At 43.0% G+C, this 22,850-nt stretch overlaps 1 protein-coding gene across 1 annotated transcript; it reads right to left on the minus strand.

Moving 5' to 3' along the window:
* Window positions 1-213: 213 nt before the first annotated feature.
* On the minus strand, window positions 214-8,282 carry LOC117058908 (vomeronasal type-2 receptor 26-like). Its single transcript, XM_033170323.1, has 5 exons — window positions 8,251-8,282; window positions 6,783-7,074; window positions 3,614-3,841; window positions 2,368-2,494; window positions 214-1,115 (listed from the first exon to the last, which is right to left on the minus strand). The coding sequence occupies exons 1-5, from the start codon at window positions 8,280-8,282 to the stop codon at window positions 214-216; spliced, it is 1,581 nt and encodes a 526-aa protein (XP_033026214.1).
* Window positions 8,283-22,850: the final 14,568 nt, after the last annotated feature.

Consider the following 22,850-nt stretch of genomic DNA (forward strand, 5'->3'; position numbering starts at 1 on the left):
GTAGAGGTTGGATGGCCATCTGTCATGGATGCCTTAGCTGAGATTCCTGTATTGCAGGACTAGATGATTCTTGGGGTTCCTTCCAACTCAACAATTCTAAGATTCTAACATGACAGCTAAAGTGCAGTAAAATATCTGCTCAGGAAAAAAAATAATCATTGTGTTCCAGAAGAGTTACCTCAAGAAATTGTGAAGGGAACTGCAACATAGTTCTTAACTTTTTCTCCTCATTAGCTGTTCTTTGCTGTTCAGCTCAGGCCTCAGCAAAATAATGTAACATTTTGGGGAAAAAATACAACCCAACAAACCAGCACTGGAGGCCAAGATGGAGAAGATCTCCACGGCCACCATATATTTCCCCTTAGTGCTCAGGTAGGCTGGAACAAACGACAACCAAACACTGCAAAACATCAACATGCTGAAGGTGATGAACTTGGCTTCGTTAAAAGTGTCTGGCAGCTTCCTAGCCAGGAATGCCACCGTGAAACTGATAATGGCTAGAAGTCCCATGTATCCCAGGACAAGATAAAACATGGTGACAGAGCCTTCATTACATTTTGATATGATCTCTTGAGTCAGTGAGTGCATGTCGAAATCTGGAAAGGAGGGAGAAGTTGACAACCACATGGCACAAATACCAACTTGAATGTGGGAGCAGGAAAACACAATGGAGTTGGTCAATCTTTTTCCTACCCACTTCCTCATGCTGGACCCTGGCCTGGTGGCCATGAAAGCAACAACCACTGTGATGGTTTTGGCCAACACACAAGAAACAGCCACTGAGAAGATGATGCCAAAAGTGGGTTGTCGGAGAAGGCAGGTCACTTTCCCAGGTTGTCCAAGGAAGAGCAAAGAAGAGAGAAAACACAGCAGGAGGGAGATGAGGAGAGTGTAGGTGAGGTCCCTATTGTTGGCTTTGACTATGGGGGTGTCTCTGTGCTTAATAAAAGTTATTAGTGCCAAAGCTGTGATCAGGGAAAAAGAAACAGTAACTGACGTTAAACTGATCCCTAAAGGTTCTTCGTAAGAAAGATAGCTGATAGTTTTAGGGATGCAATGATCTTGGTTGTTGCTTGGATACTGATGTTCCGGGCAGTTCACACAGTCAACCATGTCTGGAAGAAGAAGAAGAAGAAGAAGAAGAAGAAGAAGAAGAAGAAGAAGAAGAAGAAGAAGAAGAAGAAGAAGAAAGTCTCATTTCAACAGGAATTCACATCTGATGAGGAGTACATCATTTTGGCTTCCGGGTTTGGTACTATAGATATTTATCACTGCTGTTTCACTGTATTTTATTGTAATGTTCTGATTTAATGGTTTCTTCTTTTGCATGGTTGTTTTATTGATCCTGGGTTGTAAGCTACCCTATGTTCCAGAAGAGAAGAATGGTGGAATATAAAAAATATTTAAGACATAAATAAAATAAAAACAAATAAAATATAATATAATAAAAAATAAAATAAAACACTGCTGCTGTTGCTGCCGCTGTGAGTGTCCGGCCAACTCCATTGGGCCTAGGAGGTGGGCCTACACTCACCAACACAGCTTAAGAGGCGCCGAGAAGGGCAGCCTCGGCTCTTGCTCTGTAAATTACTATTGTTTGTATAATGTATTTTACATTGTAATGTAGCCAAAGCAAATTCCAAGTATATTGAAAAATGTACTTGGCCAATAAATTATTATTCTATTCTATTCTATTCTATTCTATTCTATTCTATTCTATTCTATTCTATTCTATTCTTCTAATAAACTTTATGTGTGGAAGCAAGATGGAAGCTGCTGCTCACATTCATTATCATCTAACTCAGGCTTCCTCAAACTTGGCCCTCCAGATGTTTTGAGACTACAATTCCCATCATCCCTGACCACTGGTCCTGCTAGCTAGGGATCATGGGAGTTGTAGGCCGAAAACATCTGGAGGGCCAAGTTTGAGGAAGCCTGATCTAATTGCTGCTTGTATATATAGGATTGCTATATTCCCGTTGAGCTTTTTACATTTTGGGGCTTTTCTTTGATTTTTTTTTTTAAAGAACCCAACTTGCCATACATGGGTTTTCCGATTAAGGATGTGTGCAATGTTGTCTGCTGAACACCTTTGTTGTGTTTTAAAGCGTCCTGTAGAACACTGCTTACATTATGGGTAGTTCCTTCCAGAAGCCTTTGGTCTACACTTCCCACCAGTCTGGCTACAATAGCCAAGGTCAGGAATGATTGGAGCCTAACATTCCTGTGCTTATTGCAGATATTGCCAGTGAATTCAGTTGCCCATTACTCCATTATTTATTCATTATTGTTGCAGGGGCAAATGACTACGGTATTTGCTGCTTGAACGAAAATTAAGTGAGGGGATAATTGCAATACATCACCTACCCTTCTGGTTTGAAATCTTCCCTTCTGGGCATGGAACACAATCATAGCAGCAAAATTTATCCTTTTCCCTCTTTTTCTTCTGATAACCAGGGCGGCAAGAGTTACTACACACAGAAAGGGGTGGGACCTTTCAGTACACATCATTGGAGTTTAGGGTAGAAGAAAGAAGAAATATTTTGTGGCTCATAAGCTGACATGCAAAATAAGTAAATAAGCAAACTGTTGACAGGCATATACCCGCCAATCTCCTGCTAATGCTTCCCAGAATATGGTATTGTTTTTGCCATCTATTGCTTGTCTGACATAGGGCCATAGGAAGTTGCTAAACATTGAGTCAAACCCTTGGTTCCTCCAGCTCAGTATTGTTCACAGTGACAGGCAACAGCTCTCCAAGATTTCAGAGAGGGATATCTCCTGACCCTACCTGGAATTGCTAGCAATTTAACTTGGGACCTGCATGCAAAGCAGATTCTCTATCACCAAACTATGCCTGGGGATACAATAAGGCAGTCATTTCCATTCCTATCCGTCTATCTCACAGTCGGCTCTATTTCCATTCCACTGCAGTTTGGTTTCCACAAAACACCATGTTATTTGGCACACTATTTAATGTAATCCACAAAATTATTGACGCTAGTTACGAATTTAACATAAGAAACACTTAGTTAATTCCACACCATTCATTTCAGTGCAAGGCAAACACAATCTAAATGGAGGCAGGCAGAAGTAATCAATCACATATTGCTTCCGAGTAGAAAACAAAACAAAAACCAGTATTATAAAAGCCTGGATTATTTTCCATTTGGATGTAGGATAAATTAGTCCAGATTGGTTATTTCCACTTCTGTTTGAATTTTCATCAGGATTCTCTTACATCTCTAGCTAAGGGCCCTACTCCAAAATGTGGGTGCCAGAGAAATTAATTTAATAACTTAATCCAGTGTCTCATTCCATAGGAAGAGGGGTGTCTACTGGTATCTCATTTTCTTTCTTTCTTTCTTTAAAAAAAAATCTGGTTCACACTCCCTTATCAAAGTTTATTGTTATAGAGGATATTATTATTTTTATTTCACTTGAACAGAATATTGCACATTTCCCACTGTTCGGTGCTTTACGGTTACAGCTCTCTTTGCTTTCCTTGATGCAATAGGGGGCATTGTCTTTATTATAGAGACAGATCATTCATTGTCAAGTGATACAGAAGAGAGAATTCTTAGGTCTTAAATCAATATCCTAGCATCCATACTTGGTTAAATACACTGGGCCACACAATTAAATCCTCATCAAGGATTAGTTCATCTCCTTCAGGAGCTCTGGACTCCACCCATCCGACTTTCACTCTCTGGAAGGAGTTGTTTGGGAAAGTGACTATGCTCATGATATCAAATCCACCTTCCATTTCTCTTTTGTCGTTAAAGGACACTGTTTCTCGAGCTGAGTTGTTAAATGTTATGTCTTGAAGAATCAGGTGGAGCTAGTTGAAAGAGAAAGAAAAATAATAGGCTGGATCCAGAGTTAGGCATGCACCGCTGGAAATTCATGACATTGAATTCATGAGTTCATCAAAATTCCCAATGATTTGAATGGGTCTGCATAGGCGTGCCTGAACAAAATTGTTTTAAGCAGGTGCTACAGTTAGCAAAGTGATGGTACCTGCCTCATGTCAATGTTATGTTGTGTCCTGATAGGGTCTCACTTCTTTTACAACCATGCTGCGGCATTCTGCAATAACTGCAGTTTCCCAACAAAAAGCAAGAGAAGCCCCACATACAGTGCATTGAAGTAACCTAATCTTGAAGTAACCAATGCTTGAACAACTGTGCTGAAGTTCTCCTGGTCTAGGAACAGTCTTAGCTGATGTACCAGTTACAGCTGGTAAAAGGTGCTTCTACCCACTGAGGTATCTGGGTCTCCAGAGACATAGCTTGATCCAGACATTCATTGCCTCTGACTGCATACCTGCTCATTCGGGGGGATTGTAACCCCATCAAGGGCAGGCAATTGACCAACTTCCCATACAGGGAAGCCTAGGGCTGCCAGACGCCAGCACAGATGTGACTTAAAAGGGCAGTGTGCAGGAAAAGAGCCGTTCCCAGGCACACCTGGGACAGGAGAAGAGCCGTTCCCAGGCACACCTACATTGGGGAAGTGCTCGGGCATGGGCGGGGCAGTGTGGGGCTCTCCTCTCATGCTCGCTCTATGCATCAAGTTTTTCATAGCAAATCATTTTAAAACTTCATTTTTCTTGGAGCTTTTGCCCACCACAAAAATCCCCAAGTGTAACAAAATAACCACCTTAACAACTTTTTTGACGGGATTTTCAATTTTTGAAATATGGCAACTGGTAGCCACTCACCCACATTGCATCCATCTCAGGGCTCTCATGACCTCTCCTTATCCATGTCATGGAGAAATCCTTATCCATGTCATGGAGTTCAGAGTCATCAGCATACTGATAGCATCTTGCCCCCAATCTCAATACCATTGAGGGTAAAACAGTGCCCCGTGCCCCCCCAAGCTTAACTGCCTTGGCCCCACAAAACACTCATGCAATGCTACTCTCTGGATTCAGTCCTATAGATAGGACCAGTAACAAAATCCCCCAAGTTCCCATTCCATGGAGCTGGTCCAAGAGGATACCCTGGTCAATGGTATCAAAAGCTGCAGAGAGATCAAGCAGCAGGAGCAAAGTCACACTCCCCTTGTCCCATCTTCCGTCAAGGTCACCCAACAGGATAACTCAGTTTGGCAAACACCTTCTCTTGTCATGCAGCAAGACCTAGCCTGAAAACGAAGCTATTTTTTTTCAGTGAGGGATGCACAAAAGTTACGGCTTCCCTTCTCCAAGCCCCAAGAAAACGTGAACCCACATATTTCCATCAATGTGCTGGTGTGTCTAACATAATTTTACCATTAGGAAAAAGGCATATTGTATTAGACTTTTCGTGGCAAATAAAAACACAATTATATAGTGTAGACATTACCTGCCAAGGGTGGAGTGCAACTCTTTCAGCCTCCACAGCTACTCTGAGTTTGGCTGTAGATGAGTCCATGGCATGCAGCGCATGTGCAGCAGCATAGATGGCATTATAGATACTGTAGCTGTGACCAGTCATGCGCATTTCAAAAAGAGGCCCAGGAAGGCTCTCCAGCCTTGCATCTCCAGTACATGGTTCATCGACCTCTTTTGGACAATGAAATGAACAGTCAAAGACCTGCTCCCATATATCCTTGATAAAACCATCTCCTTCTGCCCAACAAGGCTCTATAGTCTGAAGGAATGTCTTGAATGCTGGTGGCTCATGTGAATGAATTGTGAATGAAATAGCCCCTTGGAACACTTGCAGATCTGAGCCTCTTTGAAGGCTAGTTAATGCAAAATCTATCTGGGCTGTCAGAATCCACACCTTTTCATGAGATGTGGCATTATTACGCTCAGGATTTCCCAGAAGAATAAAATAGCTCAGCCATATAATGGACAGTGTCTCTCCATAGAGAACAAATGTGTTGACTTTGTTAAATGTGAAAGGTTTATAAATACTCTGGACCTGGCTGTTGATTTCAAGCATATCATTTAACCGGGCTTGTTGTGTAATCCTTTCTGTGAAAGCTGAACAGATTCCATGCTGGGAAAGCAATGGCTCCAGGGTCTGCAAGAAACGCTCTCCACTCTCATCGTTGACAGTGAAGAACCCAACCCACGTCCATCTGAAATGCTGAAGTAAGCGGACAATCCCAATGTACTGGCGGGCTTCATTGGGGACCATATGGTAGAAGGAAGGGGACTGCATTGCATAACTCTCCTCTGGGGCAAATGAGCCATAAGTGAGCTGAAATAAAACGTTGTGATTGAAGAGATTATTTAGGAGGAATGCCTGAATGAATCTGCATATGAGGGCTTTCAGTCTGGGCAATAAATATTTTTCCAGCTAAACCTGATATGAATTCAGAAAACCTGTATTTTAAAGACATGTTTTGTCTGGATTTTCTCAGCCTGTGAAAATGTAATTTTTTTGAACTAGTCATTGGAAAGATATCTGGTATAATTTATTGACTGTATATTACCCAGATACGTATTTTAACATGAAAATATATTTATAATAACTGATTATATGCATATTTTGGTTTTTTATCAACTAACTTTTTAAACCATTAATTCTAATGTATATTTTATCTAAACTGCATTGAGATGTTTATGAGTAAGCATACAAACTGCATTAAATAAATACATGAATTGCATTACACAAATAAATCTATTTTTCCACCCTGTTTCCTTCCTTAGGCTAAGTCCCATTTCACTTTTTAATATCAGGCAAATTAAGTGCAGCTTTCCTGCCTTTCTGAACAACAAAAACCGCTTCCAGAATAACATGAAGTGATTGCAATTTCCGTAAATCCCCATGCACAGAGCTTACCTGTGGAATCTTATACCTATCCAAGATATCTGCCATGCGGTATGAGATATCAGAGCCAAGCCCCCCTATGATGGTCATGAGGTTTTTTGGTCTGCCACATTTGTAGTTGGGAACAAATTTCTGTGATTTGAAGAGCAGGTCCAGAGTGGTGCGGTAAGTCCTCTGTGCATCGTAGTAGCTGTCACCGATGTGGAACCCCAATGTAGCATTGGGCAAGATTCTGGGATTTTCATTAATTTCTTTCACAGCAAATGCCAAGGCAAGGACATGCTGGTAGAATTTTGTTATCACACTGCCAACAGAGAGACATGCTTACTTGGAAGCAAATGTTGCAAGCTTGGCTAACATTGGCTTTAAATAAGACCATCTATTTTTGAAACAAACTCCTACAAGCGTCCCGACTAGGGAAGGGCAAACTTACTTCATTTGCACTTTCTGAAACAATATGCAAACCAAAATGCTGCTTGTGGCGTTTGCCCTTCCTAGGGAATACATATGAGCAGGAGTAAGTAAGGGGTTAAGTGGCTGACCCTAGGCAGACCAATAAACAGAGGGAGGAGGAGCCTGGGGCAGCTGTACAGAGTCAGTTAGAGTTAGAGAGAGTGGATTAAGAGGAGTTGATCGAAGGAGTTGGGTGGTGGGTGGTTGTTGATTGTGAGGGTTGGTGGTGAGGTAGAGTGGTGAGCGTAGGATTAGGACAGGGTTGTAACCAATATCTTAAGTTGTTGAAGTTTTTAAATAAACACTTATTATTTTGTTTAAAATTGCACCCTGACTGTGAAAGTTATTACCAGGGAGGGGATCCTGGTTGGTGGCAGCGAAGCGCCGTGGTGGCACAGGGATCAATAGTCCGTTAAATGACCGGGGACCCCGTGTGATCGTCACACTGCTAGCCTTTAAAATTCACACCTCTCTGAATTTTGCAATGTAATATATACAAATATGCATTTACTAGGATAAGATGTGCATGCTGTAAAAATAAGGCTTATGCACTCATAAGGATGGGTGAAGGTGTTAGTTTTGGTTTCTCTCAGTTTCTCCTTCTTCTGGTTTTAACACATTTCTCCACATTTTCACATCTGTCTGCAATATGTTTTTTTTTAAGCCATCAAGACAATTCATCAGCATTTTGGTGCAAATTTATCCAAATATACAAAAAAATTCTATGCAATTTCCCCAAATGCACACATTTTACAAATCATTTCCCCCTAACACAATACTGTACATTTTTATGCCGTTTTCATTAGCACATGTATTTTAATGCATGTTTTGGCCTACTGTATGCATGTCCATACCATACTACCTGCCAGGGGAACTGCATTGCATCATTTATTTATTTATTAAGAAAAGTGCAAATTTAAAAGAATGGCTGGGTTCACACGTTCTTGAAAGTTCAAATTAAATGTGAATGGGGGAGGTTCTAATTTCTACCACCTACCACAGCTAGGTGGTAGAACATTAGCCTTACATGCAGAAGACCTCAGGTTCAATCACTGGCATCTCCACATAGGGCTAAATCAGAATTGCCTGAAACCCTGGAAAGCTACTACTACTGGTCCTTGTAGACAATACTGAGCTGGATGGACCAGTGGTTTACTTAAACAGCTTCCTGTGTAACTATTATCTACTAGCTTCTTCTTCTACACACACACACACACACACACACACACACACACACACACACACAGCATAAGAAAGAGATGTGATGATGTGGACACCCCACACCAAAATTCTCTTTCCTTGCATTACAAACGCTTAGGTTTCAAAGCTCACATGACACAGGAAGGAAGGGATCCTTACAGTGGGACATCAGATTTCAGCTCTTGTGAAGGGTGTACCTTGAAGGAGACTGGGTTGAAAACATAAATGATCTGAGAGGAAATCCCACCGATGAGGAGGTCTCCTGGCTGGTACCACTCATGGGGAACAGGGAGGGGATCAGTTGGACGGCACTTCATAGCATTTGCTTTGCACACTAGAGGAGGAAGCAGCAGCAGCAGCACTAACCACACCATCTGATGGCAAACCAGAGCAGGTCCTTCTTTGCCCATCTACAGTGCCATTGTCGGTATCAGAAAGTTTGGAGAAAGTTACAGCCAGCCACTTCTGCCAAGATCCTTAATTAAATATATAAATATATCCAAGTGCATCAGTCTTATCTTTAAGATCAATGAGGCTAGGAAAAGATGCCTTGAATGTGCCAGTAAATGTCCACTGATTCCAAGCCAGAAATATACAAGGAAAGGGGGAAATTATCAGAGCCCAAACTGACCAAACCTCACATGCCTCTCGCCCCCCGGTCGGAATGGCACACAGTGAGATGGGTTATAAGTAAAGAACTTTCAGACTTTTTTACTGGTTGCTTTCCTAGAAGCTTCTCCTTTGAACAAGGAGTGCATTTCAGATAATTTCAGGGGAGGATAATTACTTCTGCAGGGTTTCGTCTCAGAGGATCACCCTCAGGAGCAAACAGTTTTTCCACAACTGATCACTGCTCCATGTGGGAGTTAGGGCAAAAACTACATGTGATGTTAACCATGTAGTTTGCTACTGGTGCAAGCCATCTTTCACCAATAGCCAGTGCACTCTTGACTGATGTGCCATTAGGGTATGTGTGTTTGGATAGGAAGCTTTATCCCTTTGCCCCCAATTGGCCAAATCATCTTTGTTAAAGGCCCAACATTTTAATGTACATAAAATGTGTCTTTGAATGCATTGTATTTAAAATGCTTGTAATGAGAAGTTTACATTAGGCAGGAGCTTTTTATTATAATAATAATAAATAATAATATTTATTATTTGTACCCCGCCCATCTGGCTGGATTTCCCCAGCCACTCTGGGCGGCTTCCAACAGAAACCAAATACAACAATATCAAACATTAAAAACTTCCCTAAAAAGGGCTGCCTTCAGGTTTTTTCTGAATGTCAGGTAGTTGTTTATTTCCCTGACCTGTGATGGGAGGGCGTTCCACAGGGCGGGCGCCACTACCGAGAAGGCCCTCTGCCTGGTTCCCTGTAGTTTTGCTTCTCGCAGTGAGGGAACAGACAGAAGGCCCTCGGCGCTGGATCTCAGTGTCCGGGCTGAATGATGGGGGTGGAGACGCTCCTTCAGGTATACAGGACCGAGGCCGTTTAGGGCTTTAAAGGTCAGCACCAACACTTTGAATTGTGCTCGGAAACGTACTGGGAGCCAATGCAGATCTCTCAGGACCGGTGTTATGTGGTCTCGGCGGCCACTCCCAGTCACCAGTCTAGCTGCCGCATTTTGGATTAATTGCAGTTTCCGGGTCACCTTCAAAGGCAGCCCCACATAGAGCGCATTGCAGTAGTCCAAGCGGGAGATAACCAGAGCATGCACCACTTTGGTGAGACAGTCCGCGGGCAGGTAGGGTCTCAGCCTGCGTACCAGGTGGAGCTGGTAGACAGCTGCCCTGGATACAGAATTAACCTGCGCTTCCATGGACAGCTGTGAGTCCAAAATGACTCCCAGGCTGCGCACCTGGTCCTTCAGGGGCACAGTTACCCCATTCAGGACCAGGGAATCCTCCACACCTGCCCTCCTCCTGTCCCCCAAGAACAGTACTTCTGTCTTGTCAGGATTCAACCTCAATCTGTTAGCCGCCATCCATCCTCCAACCGCCTCCAGGCACTCACACAGGACCTTCACGGCCTTCACTGGTTCTGATTTGAAAGAGAGGTAGAGCTGGGTATCATCCGCATACTGATGAACACCCAGCCCAAACCCCCTGATGATCTCTCCCAGCGGCTTCATATAGATATTAAAAAGCATGGGGGAGAGGACAGAACCCTGAGGCACCCCACAAGTGAGAGCCCAGGGGTCTGAACACTCATCCCCCACCACCACTTTCTGAACACGGCCCAGGAGGAAGGAGCGGAACCACTGTATAACAGTGCCTCCAGCTCCCAACCCCTCTAGCCGGTCTAGAAGGATGTTATGGTCGATGGTGTCAAAGGCCGCTGAGAGATCCAGCAGAACTAGGAAACAGCTCTCACCTTTGTCCCTAGCCCCTAGCCCGCCGGAGATCATCGACCAGCGCGACCAAGGCGGTTTCAGTCCCATGAATCCCGATTGGAAGGGATCCAAATGGTCCGCTTCTTCCAGGCGTGCCTGGAGTTGTTCAGCAACCACCCTCTCAATCACCTTGCCCAAGAATGGTAGATTTGAGACTGGGCGATAGTTGGCCATATTGGCCGGGTCTAAAGATGTTTTTTTAAGAAGCGGTTTAATGACCGCCTCTTTCAGCGGGGCTGGGAAGGCTCCCTCACAGAGGGAAGCATTCACCACCCCGCGCAGCCCATCGCCCAGCCCCTCCCGGCTAGCTTTTATAAGCCAGGATGGGCAAGGATCAAGGAGACAGGTGGTTGGTTTCACTCGTCCAAGCAGCCTGTCCACATCCTCGGAGGTAACAGACTGAAATTGATCCCACGCAACTGGACTAGACAGGACTCTGGCACTCTCCCGCCCTGGCCCTGCTCCCACGGTGGAGTCTATCTCTTTCCGAATCTGAGCGATTTTATCTGCAAAAAACTTTGCAAACGCATTGCAGGAGATCTTGGGGTCCCTACCAGGCCCCGATGATGAAGGTGGCTCCGATAGATTCCGAACCACCTGAAAGAGTCTCCTGCTGCTATTTTCCGCAGATGCAATAGAGGCGGTGAAGAAAGTCTTCTTCGCCGTCGCTATCGCCACTTGGTAGGCTCGACGTTGAGCTCTAACCTGTGTTCGGTCGGATTCAGAATGGGTTTTCTGCCACCGGCGCTCTAGCCGTCTCAACGATTGTTTCATCGCCCTCAGCTCCGGGGAAAACCACGGGGCTGTCCGGGCTCCATGCAACCGGAGAGGGCGCTTCGGAGCCAAACAGTCAATAGCCCTGGTTAGCTCCACATTCCAGCGGGCCACCAGGGAATCGGCTGAAAGGCCATCAACATGGGATAAAGTATCCCCTACCACTCTCTGGAAACCATTTGGATCCATTAAGTGGCGGGGGCGGACCATCCGAATTGGTCCCACCTCCCTGCAGAGGGGAAGGGTTGCGGAGAAGTCCAGTTGCACCAGGAAGTGATCTGACCATGGCACTTCTTTAGTTTCACTTTTTTTTAATGTCAGATCACCAACATCCATAGAGGTGAATACCAGGTCTAAGGCATGTCCTCGGCTATGAGTTGGACCAGACTTATTCAGGGACAGCCCCATGGAGGCCATGCTTTCCACGAAGTCCCGAGCGGCCCCTTGTAAGGTCGTGTCGGCATGGATGTTAAAATCCCCTAGGACGACCAAACTAGGTGACTCCAGGAGAACATCCGCCACGACCTGAAGCAGCTCGGGCAGGGAATCCTTGGTGCAGCGGGGAGGTCGGTACACCAAAAGGAATCCTGTACTGCCCCTATTGCCCAACTTCCAGAACATGCACTCAGAGAACTGGGTCTTCCCAATAGGACGCCTGGTGCAAACTAATGACTTCCTAAAAATCACTGCAACCCCCCCTCCCCGCCCAGATGGCCTGGGTTGCTGTGCGTAAGAGAAACCTGGTGGACAAGCAGCGGCAAGGACAGGCCCATCCGCTTCATCCAACCAAGTCTCTGTTACACATGCCAGGTCAGGTCCACCATCCACAATCAAGTCGTGGATGGCAGTGGTTTTATTCAAAATTGACCTGGCATTGCACAGCAGCATCTTCAGGTCATGTGGGTATCCCTTGCTGAATCCAGTATCCGTCCGGTCAGGACCAGACCTGGAGGCAGGAATAGTCCTCAGACAACGACTAAACCTGCCTCCTCGGCAATGACATGGTCTGGTCTTAGCGTAACTCCTCCTGCTGCCCGTGATCACTGAGATCGGTTGTCCCAGTGCATCCCACCCTGTGGAACCTGCCCCAGCCATTTTGTTGGCCGGGACCCCCTCCCAGGCAGCCCTGACCCCACCCCTTAAGAACAAAATTAAACCTATATAAAAACAGAAAACAAAACACAACAATACAAACCAAAAACTAAAAAAATTACAAGTAACCAAAATTATACAAAACTCAAAACCCCACTAAACATCTATCCCACCCCCACAACAAGAAAACTTAAAAAGATGAAAAGAAATAATAATAATAATAGAAACATTTTAAAACATTTAAGAAAAAAAAAGAAAAAAAGAAAAAAAAAACATTTAAAAAAGAGCTGGACAGCAGCAGCACTCAGGCACTCAGGCAGGGGAGTCCTCCTGGGCAGCAGCAACCAGCAGCAAAGCAGAGGCAGCAGCAGTCCTTTTGAGGCCTTACCAGGCCCCGCCCTGGGCCAGGTGGTGAGTGGCAGGAACGGGGCCCTCAGGCACTCAGGCAGGGGAGTCCTCCTGGGCAGCAGCAACCAGCAGCAAAGCAGAGGCAGCAGCAGTCCTTTTATGGCCTTACCAGGCCCCGCCCTGGGCCAGGTGGTGAGTGGCAGGAACGGGGCCCTCAGGCAATATAGCGAATACAGTAAAGCAGCTATGGTCAGCAGACAGCTGAAACCTGAGAAGTCAGATTCTCTGTGTTGTTGGAAGAGAGATTGCCAGCCCAGCATGTTGGAAGGAGCTCCCAGCATATTGCAGTCTCTCTCTGGGATCAGAGAGAGGTTCCTGAACTGTATAAAAGTAATTAAAGGACTGGACCTCATTGCCTACTACTTGATTGCAATGTGTTACTTTGTTCTTAGCAATGTTTATATGTAGATAGTTTGAAGACTGTTCTGTAGTAAAGCATTGAAACTTATTCTTGGGATGGAAAGCTCATTTATTTCTAAACAAGGTCCAGATCAAGGATTCAGCTAAACACCTTTAACAATCTGCGACTGGCGGTTGCTTGTGGCTAGCGAGGAGACGATGGGTGGCTTTGGCGAGTCGTGAGATTGGCAGTGGCAGTTAGGCGGGTGAGTGGCTTTTGGCAACCCCCCCAATAGCTCAACAACTCTGGGCAACCCCCCTCAAAAAAAACTGAATAACTCTGGGCAATCTCCTCACATTTCCTTAATTTTGAGTCCACCAAAATAGGGATCGTCTTATACATGGAAAAATATGGTAAATATAAAAGTCCCCTCTGCCATCATTTCACCTATTCAAGCCAGTTTCTACCACACTAAGGTTTTTGGTGGGTGATATATTGCTGTGGTAATGCAGGAAGCTTCTTACACAGTAATAGACAGCTGTGTCATCGGGTTTCATGTTATTCATTTGCAGTTCCAGCTTGCTTGAAGGGTTGTTCCTTGAGACAGTGAAGCGTCCTTTCACCGAGGGGGCATAAAACTGCTTGCTCCCGTCAGTGTATATTAAGGCAATCCATTCCAGTCCCTTCCTGGGAGCCTGCCTCACCCAGTGCATGGGGAAGCTGTGGAAGGTGAAGCCGGAGCCCTGGCAGGAAAGGTTAAGAGTCTCTCCGGGACTTTTTACACCCCCTCCTGACTCCATTAACTGGACCTCCAGTTGGACACCTGAAAAGAACGAGAAATTTTAAAATGTACTTCAAGTGGAATAGTACTCTATATTATATTATGTTTCTTATCTCAACTTTCTTATCTCAACTTTCCTCAGTCCTATCTCTTTCCATTTTATCCCCAAACTACCCTGTGAGGTAGATTAGGCTGAGAGGCTGTGGGTTGGTCCAGGGCCACCCAGTCAGCTTCATGGCTGAGTGTGGACTCAAACCCTGGGTCCTCCATCAATACCTTAACCACTACGCTACTCCACGCTTGCTTTCAATGGAGTGCTGTTGCACCATATCAGGAGGGAAAAAAAATACCTTTGAAGACGGCTGCAAGGATAACAAACTGTAGCCACCGTGTCATTTCAAGTCCCATAAGTTTTGACAGATTGTCTGGGAAGTGGTCACAGGCAAGCAGGGCTGTGCAGTTGTGGTGAATACAGTGGATTTAAACAGGAAGTTGTCTAGGTATTTTCATATGTCTGTGCATAAAAGAGGCTTGCAAGCCCCCTTCGGAAATTCAGATATGGAGGAGAGGGAGACGTCTTTGTGTATTGACCCCACCCCTGGTATTTTAACTGCTACTACAGCAGGCCTTCCTGGCCTGGGTGTTGTCACCTGCTCAGACTCTAAGTCTGATCTAGGGGGGAGAGATTGCTGCAGGGAGGCATTGCACTTTATCAAGGGCAAGACAACCAGAACCGTGACTGAGGAGTTGCTCTTCTGCCAGACAGGCAGAATCTACAAAGACAAAACTATCTAACAGTGTGCTTGCTTCAGACTTGTAACTCGAAGTGTGCTTCTCCCTCCTCCCTCCCAATTCTTTTCCCCTCGATGCCTAACAGTAGTTAGGCTATCTCTGTCCAGAAAGGGGTGCAGCTGGGCCATCTGGAGATGACAGGAGTTGTAATCCAAAATATCTGAAGGGCACCAGGATGGGAAAATCTGGTTTGGCTTGTGCCTAAGATTAAACATACTCGGAATAGACACAGTGATGTTAACAATGGTGATCAACTTACTGTACTTCTATAAATTTCATTGGGTACAGTTGGATGCAACCCATTTAATTGACCAAACTGGTATTTCTGATATCTTCCCAGAGAGTGCATTCTTACATTCCTGAATGGCCACCAAGGAAAACAAGATCAGCAGCAATTTCATCATGGTATTGAAGAGATGGCCCAGTTAGAAAGGGAATATGATCTTTCAACTGGGGGAAAAGTGAGGATGGAAAATGTGTGGGTTTTACTTTTATAGAAGGGATCCAACCTCCAGGAAGTGTTTGCATATGCCCTTACTTCAATAGTCAGTGAAATATAAAGCACCTCTCAGAAGGAGAGTTAGATACTATATATATATATCAAAATAAAGATCACACTCAAACCTTATAACAGCTATAAAGATTAGATGGCGTGTCCATGGTGTGGCCACTGAGACCACATAACCCCAGTCCTGAAAGACCTACACTGGTTCCCAGTACGTTTTTGAGCACAATTCCAAGTGTTGGTGGTGACCTTTATAGCCCTAAATGGCCTCGACCCAGTATACCTAAAGGAGCATCTCCACCGCCATCGTTCAGCCCAGACACTGAGGTCCAGCTCCGAGGGCCTTCTGGTGGTTCCCTCACTGAAAGAAGTGAGGTTACAGGGAACCAGGCAGAGGGCCTTCTCAGTGGTGGCACCTGCCCTGTGGAACGTCCTCACATCAGATGTCAAGGAAATAAAGAACTATCTGAAGGCAGCCCTTTTAAGGGATTTTTTAAAAAATGTCTGATGTTTTATTGTGTTTTTAATATTCTATTGGAAGCCACCCAGAGTGGCTAGGGAAACCCAGTCAGATGGGCAGGGTATAAATTATTATTATTATTATTATTATTATTATTATTATTATTATTATTAGTATTATTAGACTTCCGGTTTGGTGCCGGTCAATGGCGGACGGGAGTCCGACGGCTCCGTCCTCCGTAAGGCTTTAGGGATTACCGTGCCTGCGCCACGGGTCCCTTAAAGCCACGGGAAGAGCGTCCCGTGGACCGCCTGCCTCGTGGGTCCCAGACGCGCCGTCTTTGCTCCTGATCGACCCTCGTAAGGGGGAAAATCAGGCGAGCGAAGCTCCGGTGCGGGGCTGAAGAGGCGACTGCCTTCGGAGGATCAAAGCAGCGATCCCGCCAGACTCGAGCACCCGACACTTCCTATGAAGAAGTCTTAAAAGGAACCCTGTAAGTAAACCTCTGAACTGATCTAGAATTTTTGAAGAATAATAACTTACAGAGGAAAGTTAAAAGGAAGCCTGCTCCCTTTGAACTGTTTGCCGGAGCTTGGTAGCGTTAAAAGATCAAAGCCGCGACTAACGGAAAAGTTTTGCGAACTCTGCCAAACTTTTTAAAAGTGGATTAAAAGTTGTTCTAAGGATGTTTAAAGACCTAAAAACAAGAAATATGGCAAAAGAAGACACCGCTCTCCCTCAGGATTAGGATTCGGGGTCGGTAGCGGGCTGCAGTAATTTGTTGCCATTTTTTCTTTGTTACTGTGTCAGTGACTGTTTACCAGTGGAGACATTTTAGATACTTTGTGGCCAGTTACAACTCAATATAAAGACTTGGTGGTAACACTGCAAGGGAAATACAGTTTCTGGCTTGGACTATTTAAAAACTAACTTCTTTTTGACTGAAAATTAGTTTGAGACTTTAAAACTGTGAACTCTGTGCCTAGAAGTTTAACTACTGGACTTGTGTGGGACTCCTGGCTCAGCAGTCTCTTTGTTCTCAGGAGGGAACTGCTGGCCACCTGGTGTTTACTTTTAAGACTGTTGGCTTTCTGCTGTGAATGTCTGAGACGGTTACCACAGCAACTGGAGTGACCTTGAGATTACAATTGCAGAGCTCACAGGACATGCATGAGAGCACTAGATCCAAAACATCTAGCTCTGTACAAAGAAAAGGTTCCTTTTCCCTAACTTTACAAGAACAAATGGAGAAATTAGCTGCAAGTGTAGCAGAAATAGCAGAAGGTCTTAAATGTGTGACTGAGGGGTTGAAGCAAACACAGGCCTCAGTCAATACAATAAGCACATCAGTTAATGCTACAGTGAACTCTGCAATAGAAAAACTCCAAGTTGATTTAAAAGCGGATATAAAAAATTCCACTGATACATTGGAGAGATCAATTGGCCAAATTGAGGAGAACGTAAGAAAGAACAGAGATGAAATAAATAAAATAGCACAGGAGGTAACAACCTTGAAAAAGGACTCTGAGGAATTTAAAGTGGTTAAGGAAAAAATAAAAAAATGGAACAGAAATTGGACAATATTGACTTGGAGAATCTAGAAAGAATTGGCACACGACAGAGAACTGTAGAAGAGTCTCTTGCCTTTCTTCAACTCCACCAGAGGGAGGGGAACATTCGTCTCAGGGGTCTTCCAGAATTGGAAGGTGAAGACCTGAAAGCCTTTATTGTGAAGCAATTTTCGTCATATTGGGAATTGGAAGAAGTAAACGTCGCAGCACGCATAGTGAAGGCCTTCAGATTCGGGCCTAGAGGATCCAGAGGGAAGAAAAGCACCAAAACAGTCAGTGACTGTTTGCTTGTGTTGCACGATAGAAACGACAGGGATTTCTTTCTGGATCTACATTACAGAAATAACCTGGTGGTACAGTGGAACAAAGTCATTTTTTATAAGGATATCCCCAGATTCTTTTTGGACAAAAGAATTCCATACAACGACTTGGTTGCGGAGCTAAGAAGAAACAACATCTCCTTCAGTTGGGAATTTCCAGAAGGTCTTGCATTTACATTTGAGGGAAAAAAGATAAGAATCAAATCCCTGGCTGAAAAGCAGAAATTTTTGGACAAACACCTGGAAGAGCTTAAAGGTGCGTCACTTGATCCATCTCTACATAGACGTCCAGGAGTATTTCCACCGCCGGGGGTACCAGGACCAAGCGACAAAGACCCAGAAGAAGATAAGAAAGCAGAAGCAACTGGAGGAGAGGATTAAAGCAAAGGAACATGGCGCTCAAGCTAATGACATGGAATGTACGGGGATTGAACCAGAGACCAAAGAGACGCAGAGTATTTCATGGATTGGAAAAGAAGAATTTGGACATTATATGTCTACAGGAGACACACATAGTTCGGCGACATAGAAGATTATTACAAAACAAAAAGCTAGGCCAAGAGTTCATATCATCAGATAAGGTCAAAAAGAGAGGTGTGGTAATATACGCAAAGGAGAAATATAGCCCAAGACAGCTATTTAAAGATGAAGAAGGGAGATATATCGCAATTGAAATCAAAATACAAGGCGAAAAATTTTTGATTCTGGGACTTTATGCACCAAATGATGGAAAGTCAATTTTCTACAAAAAAAATACATGACTTGCTGTTGGACTATTTGGATTATAAACTAGTTTGCCTTGGAGATTTTAATGGTGCAGTTTCCACTTTAATGGACAGATCCCAAAGAACTAAATTAACAAATGATGGGAAACTACCTAAGACTTTCTTTGAAATGGTGGATAATTTAAATTTGGAGGATGCTTGGAGGTTGAAAAACCCCACCGATACTGAGGCAACTTATTTTAGCGAATCTCAGCAGTCATGGTCGAGGATAGATTACATTTGGATATCGAACGAATTGGCACCTAAAATACAAAAAGCAGAAATCGGCCCAAAGACCTATTCGGACCATAATCCTGTACAGGTAACTCTCAAAATGGTTTCCAAGGGCTCCTTCAGATGGAGAATGGATGACGCGTTGATGAGAGACACCAAGCTGGTAGAAAGAGCTGTGAAAAAGATGAAGGAGTATTTTCAAATCAACTGGAATTCGGAGGTAGAAAAAAGAATTGCCTGGGATGCAAGTAAAGCAGTAATGAGAGGATTCCTCATAAGTGAAAAAGCAAAAAAGAAAAAATTACAAAATGTGGAAATGGAAAGACTGTTGAAATTAATCAAAGCTAAAGAAAAAGAGTTAAGAGGGCATCCCAAATCTTTAAGAATCCAAAAGGAAATTAAATACTTACAATCCCAGTATGCTAAAATTATGAACCAAGATATAGAATGGAAATTGAAAATGATGAAACAAAGATCATTTGAATCAGCGAATAAATGTGGAAAACTACTAGCCTGGCAACTGAAGAAAAGACAAAAGGCAAATGTCATCGGCAATTTAGCAGTAAATGGGGAAATAGTGGAGAACCCGGAGGAAATCAGAAAGTGCTTTCAAAAATTTTATAAGCAACTGTACAAGGAGGAGAGGATAAAAGAAGAAGAGATAGACCGATTTCTGCAACAAAATAGTCTGCAAAAAGTCCCAGAGGATAAACTAGTAATTCTCAACCACCCAATATCGACCCAAGAGATAGAGGATGCAATTAAGAATATGCAATTAGGAAAGGCGCCAGGACCAGATGGACTAACAGCAAAGCTTTATAAGACTCTTAAAGATTGGCTCTCGCAGCCTTTGAAAGAAATCTGCAATAAAATATTAGAAGGAGATAGGGCACCAGAGACGTGGAAAGAAGCCTTTATCACACTGATCCCAAAACCAGATACAGATAGAACGCTAATGAAAAATTATCGGCCAATTTCCCTTTTGAATGTGGATTACAAAATTTTTGCAAATGTTATGGCTACTAGATTAAAAAGAGTGCTGAAAGACTATATACATAAAGATCAAGCAGGTTTCCTTCCAGGAAGACAAATAAGCAATAATACAAGAATTATTGTGGACATTTTAGAAAAACTGGAAAGAAACATAAATACAGAGGCAGCACTATTATTCATTGATGCGGAGAAAGCCTTTGACAAGGTATCTTGGATGTTTATGAAAAAGAACTTGGAAAAGATGGGAGTTGGAGAAAGATTCTTAAATGGCATCAAAGCCATTTATACAGAACAAAAAGCAAAAATAATAGTAAACAGTGTGATATCGGAGGAAATTGAAGTTGAAAAAGGAACAAGACAAGGGTGCCCTATCTCCCCTTTATTATTTATTACGGTCCTGGAGGTCCTTTTAAATATGTTACGAAAAGAGAAACAGCTAAAAGGAATTAAGGTGGGAGAGAAAGAATACAAATTACGCGCCTTCGCAGATGATTTGATGCTATCCCTGCAAGAACCGGAAAGCAGTGTCCCCAAAGCTTTGGAGTTAATTGAACAATTTGGACGTGTAGCTGGCTTCAAATTAAATAAACAGAAAACCAAGGTTTTAAGTAAAAATATGAGTGCAGAACAGGTACAAAGACTACAAGATGGCACAGGCCTCAATTTTGTCAAATCTGTAAAATATCTAGGAATCAATCTCACAGCAAAAAATGTGAACCTGTACAAAGACAATTATGAAAAACTGTGGATAGAGATAAAGAAAGATCTGGAGATATGGACAAGATTGAAACTGTCGTTAATGGGAAGAATAGCAGCGATTAAAATGAATGTCCTACCAAGGATGCTGTTTTTATTCCAAGCCATACCAATTCTGGATAAAATGGACTGTTTTAAGATATGGCAAAGGGACTTATCGAAGTTTATATGGCAGGGCAAAAAGCCGAGAATTAAGTTTAAGATTCTAACAGACTCCAAAGAGAGAGGAGGCTTTGCCCTGCCGGATTTAAGACTTTACTTTGAAGCAGCGGCCTTTTGCTGGCTGAAAGATTGGTTTAAATTAGAAAATGTAGATGTCTTGGACTTGGAAGGACACGATAATATGTTTGGTTGGCATGCATACCTTTGGTATGACAAAGTTAAAATTCACAGAACTTTTAAAAGTCATATAATTAGGAAATCTCTGTATCAGGTTTGGATTAGGTATAAGGACTTATTGGAGAGAAAGACTCCTAGATGGATATCTCCAGTGGAGGCCAAGGCCTATAAGAGACCAAACATGTCTGCAAGTTGGTTACGATATATGGACATATTGCAGCAAGAAGGGGACTCGTTTAAGTTGAAAAGTTACGATCAAGTCAAAAGCCAAGTCCCTGACTGGCTGCAATATCACCAGGTACATGAAACTTTTAAATTGGACAAAAAAAAATGGTTTTCAAGTGGAAAAATCAAAACTGGAAACAGAACTGATCGAATCGAACTCTAAAAACCTTTCCAAAATGTATAATCTGTTGCTAGAGTGGCATACGAAAGATGAATTGGTTAAATCAACAATGATAGATTGGGCAAAAGATGTGGGTCATAATATTATGATGGATGACTGGGAGAGATTGTGGCAGAAAGGTATCAATTTTACTGCATGTAACAGCTTAAGAGAAAATGTAATGAAAATGATATACAGATGGTATCTGACACCAGTTAAGTTAGCTAGAATGAATTCTAAAATGTCGGATGTGTGTTGGAAATGTAAATCCTCGAAAGGTACCTTTTATCATATGTGGTGGTCATGTTCAAGGGTGAAGGCCTTCTGGGATAAGATTTATAATGAGCTTAAGAAGGTAATGAAAATTACCTTTTGCAAGAAACCAGAAGCATTCCTTTTGAGCATGACCAATGAAGAGATACCCAGTCAGGATAGAGTATTTTTTATGTATGCCACGACAGCGGCTAGAATTTTATTGGCAAGAACTTGGAAGGGGGAAGAGCTACCGACAATTGAAGAATGGCAGATGAAGCTGATGGAGTACATGGAGCTCGCAGACCTGACCGCCAGAATCCGAGACCAGAGGGAGGAGAAGGTGTCGCAAGATTGGAAGAAATTTAAGGACTATTTAGTCAAGTATGTTAAACTGAATGTTTGAATATTTGAGCAGAAATATATAAAAGAGTCGGCTTTTAGAAGTTTAAGGTTAGTTATAATGGTTCAGAAGAAATTTTGATGTGATAGATCTATTTGCATAAGAAGGTTTCAAGATATAGAACATAAGTTAAGAAATATATTGGTTTAAATAAATTTAAAGAGCATTAGGATGTTGAGCATAAGTTAATGGGAAAAGAAATGAAGCTACCTAAAGAGTATATATGTTTTTGAAGACAGAGGAGGGACCAGGGGAAGTCCCCCCAAGAAGTTAAAAACAAGTTGAGAAACAAAAGATAAATGTTTGGTAAGGTTTGTATAAGTTTTCTTTTTTGTATGGTATTGTTGTGTTTTATATTGTTGATTGTGTATTATGTTTTTATTGTGTTTATGTATGTTTAATGATGTTTTTGTTTTGTTTTATGGTAAAATAATAAAAATCTTATTAAAAAAAAATTATTAGTATTATTAATTCATTCTCTTTATTTATATAGTCCTTCACTCAAAGGCCACTGTATGGGTTACAACATAATAAATAACATAGTAATCACACATCTCAAGACCTTCAGAACATAGGAACACAAGAAGGGCTTGCCGGATCAGGCCAATGGCCCATCTAATCCAGCAGCCTGTTCAATCAGATGCCTCTGGGAAACCCACAAACAGGATTAAACGAAGCAGTACTTCTATTTTTAACAGTTCCATTGCAGTAGCAACAAATCAAAGTCACTTATCATTTTATTTAACATCTATTATCTCCTCCCACTGTGAATATCAGGGGTGCTAAGTCCCATCAGTACTGTGGGGGTGGGGCACAGGGATGAGCTACTATGAGTATTGATTCCATCACATTGCAGAACTACAGG

This window comes from Lacerta agilis, chromosome 14, assembly GCF_009819535.1.
Source record: "Lacerta agilis isolate rLacAgi1 chromosome 14, rLacAgi1.pri, whole genome shotgun sequence".
NCBI classification, from domain to species: domain Eukaryota; kingdom Metazoa; phylum Chordata; class Lepidosauria; order Squamata; family Lacertidae; genus Lacerta; species Lacerta agilis.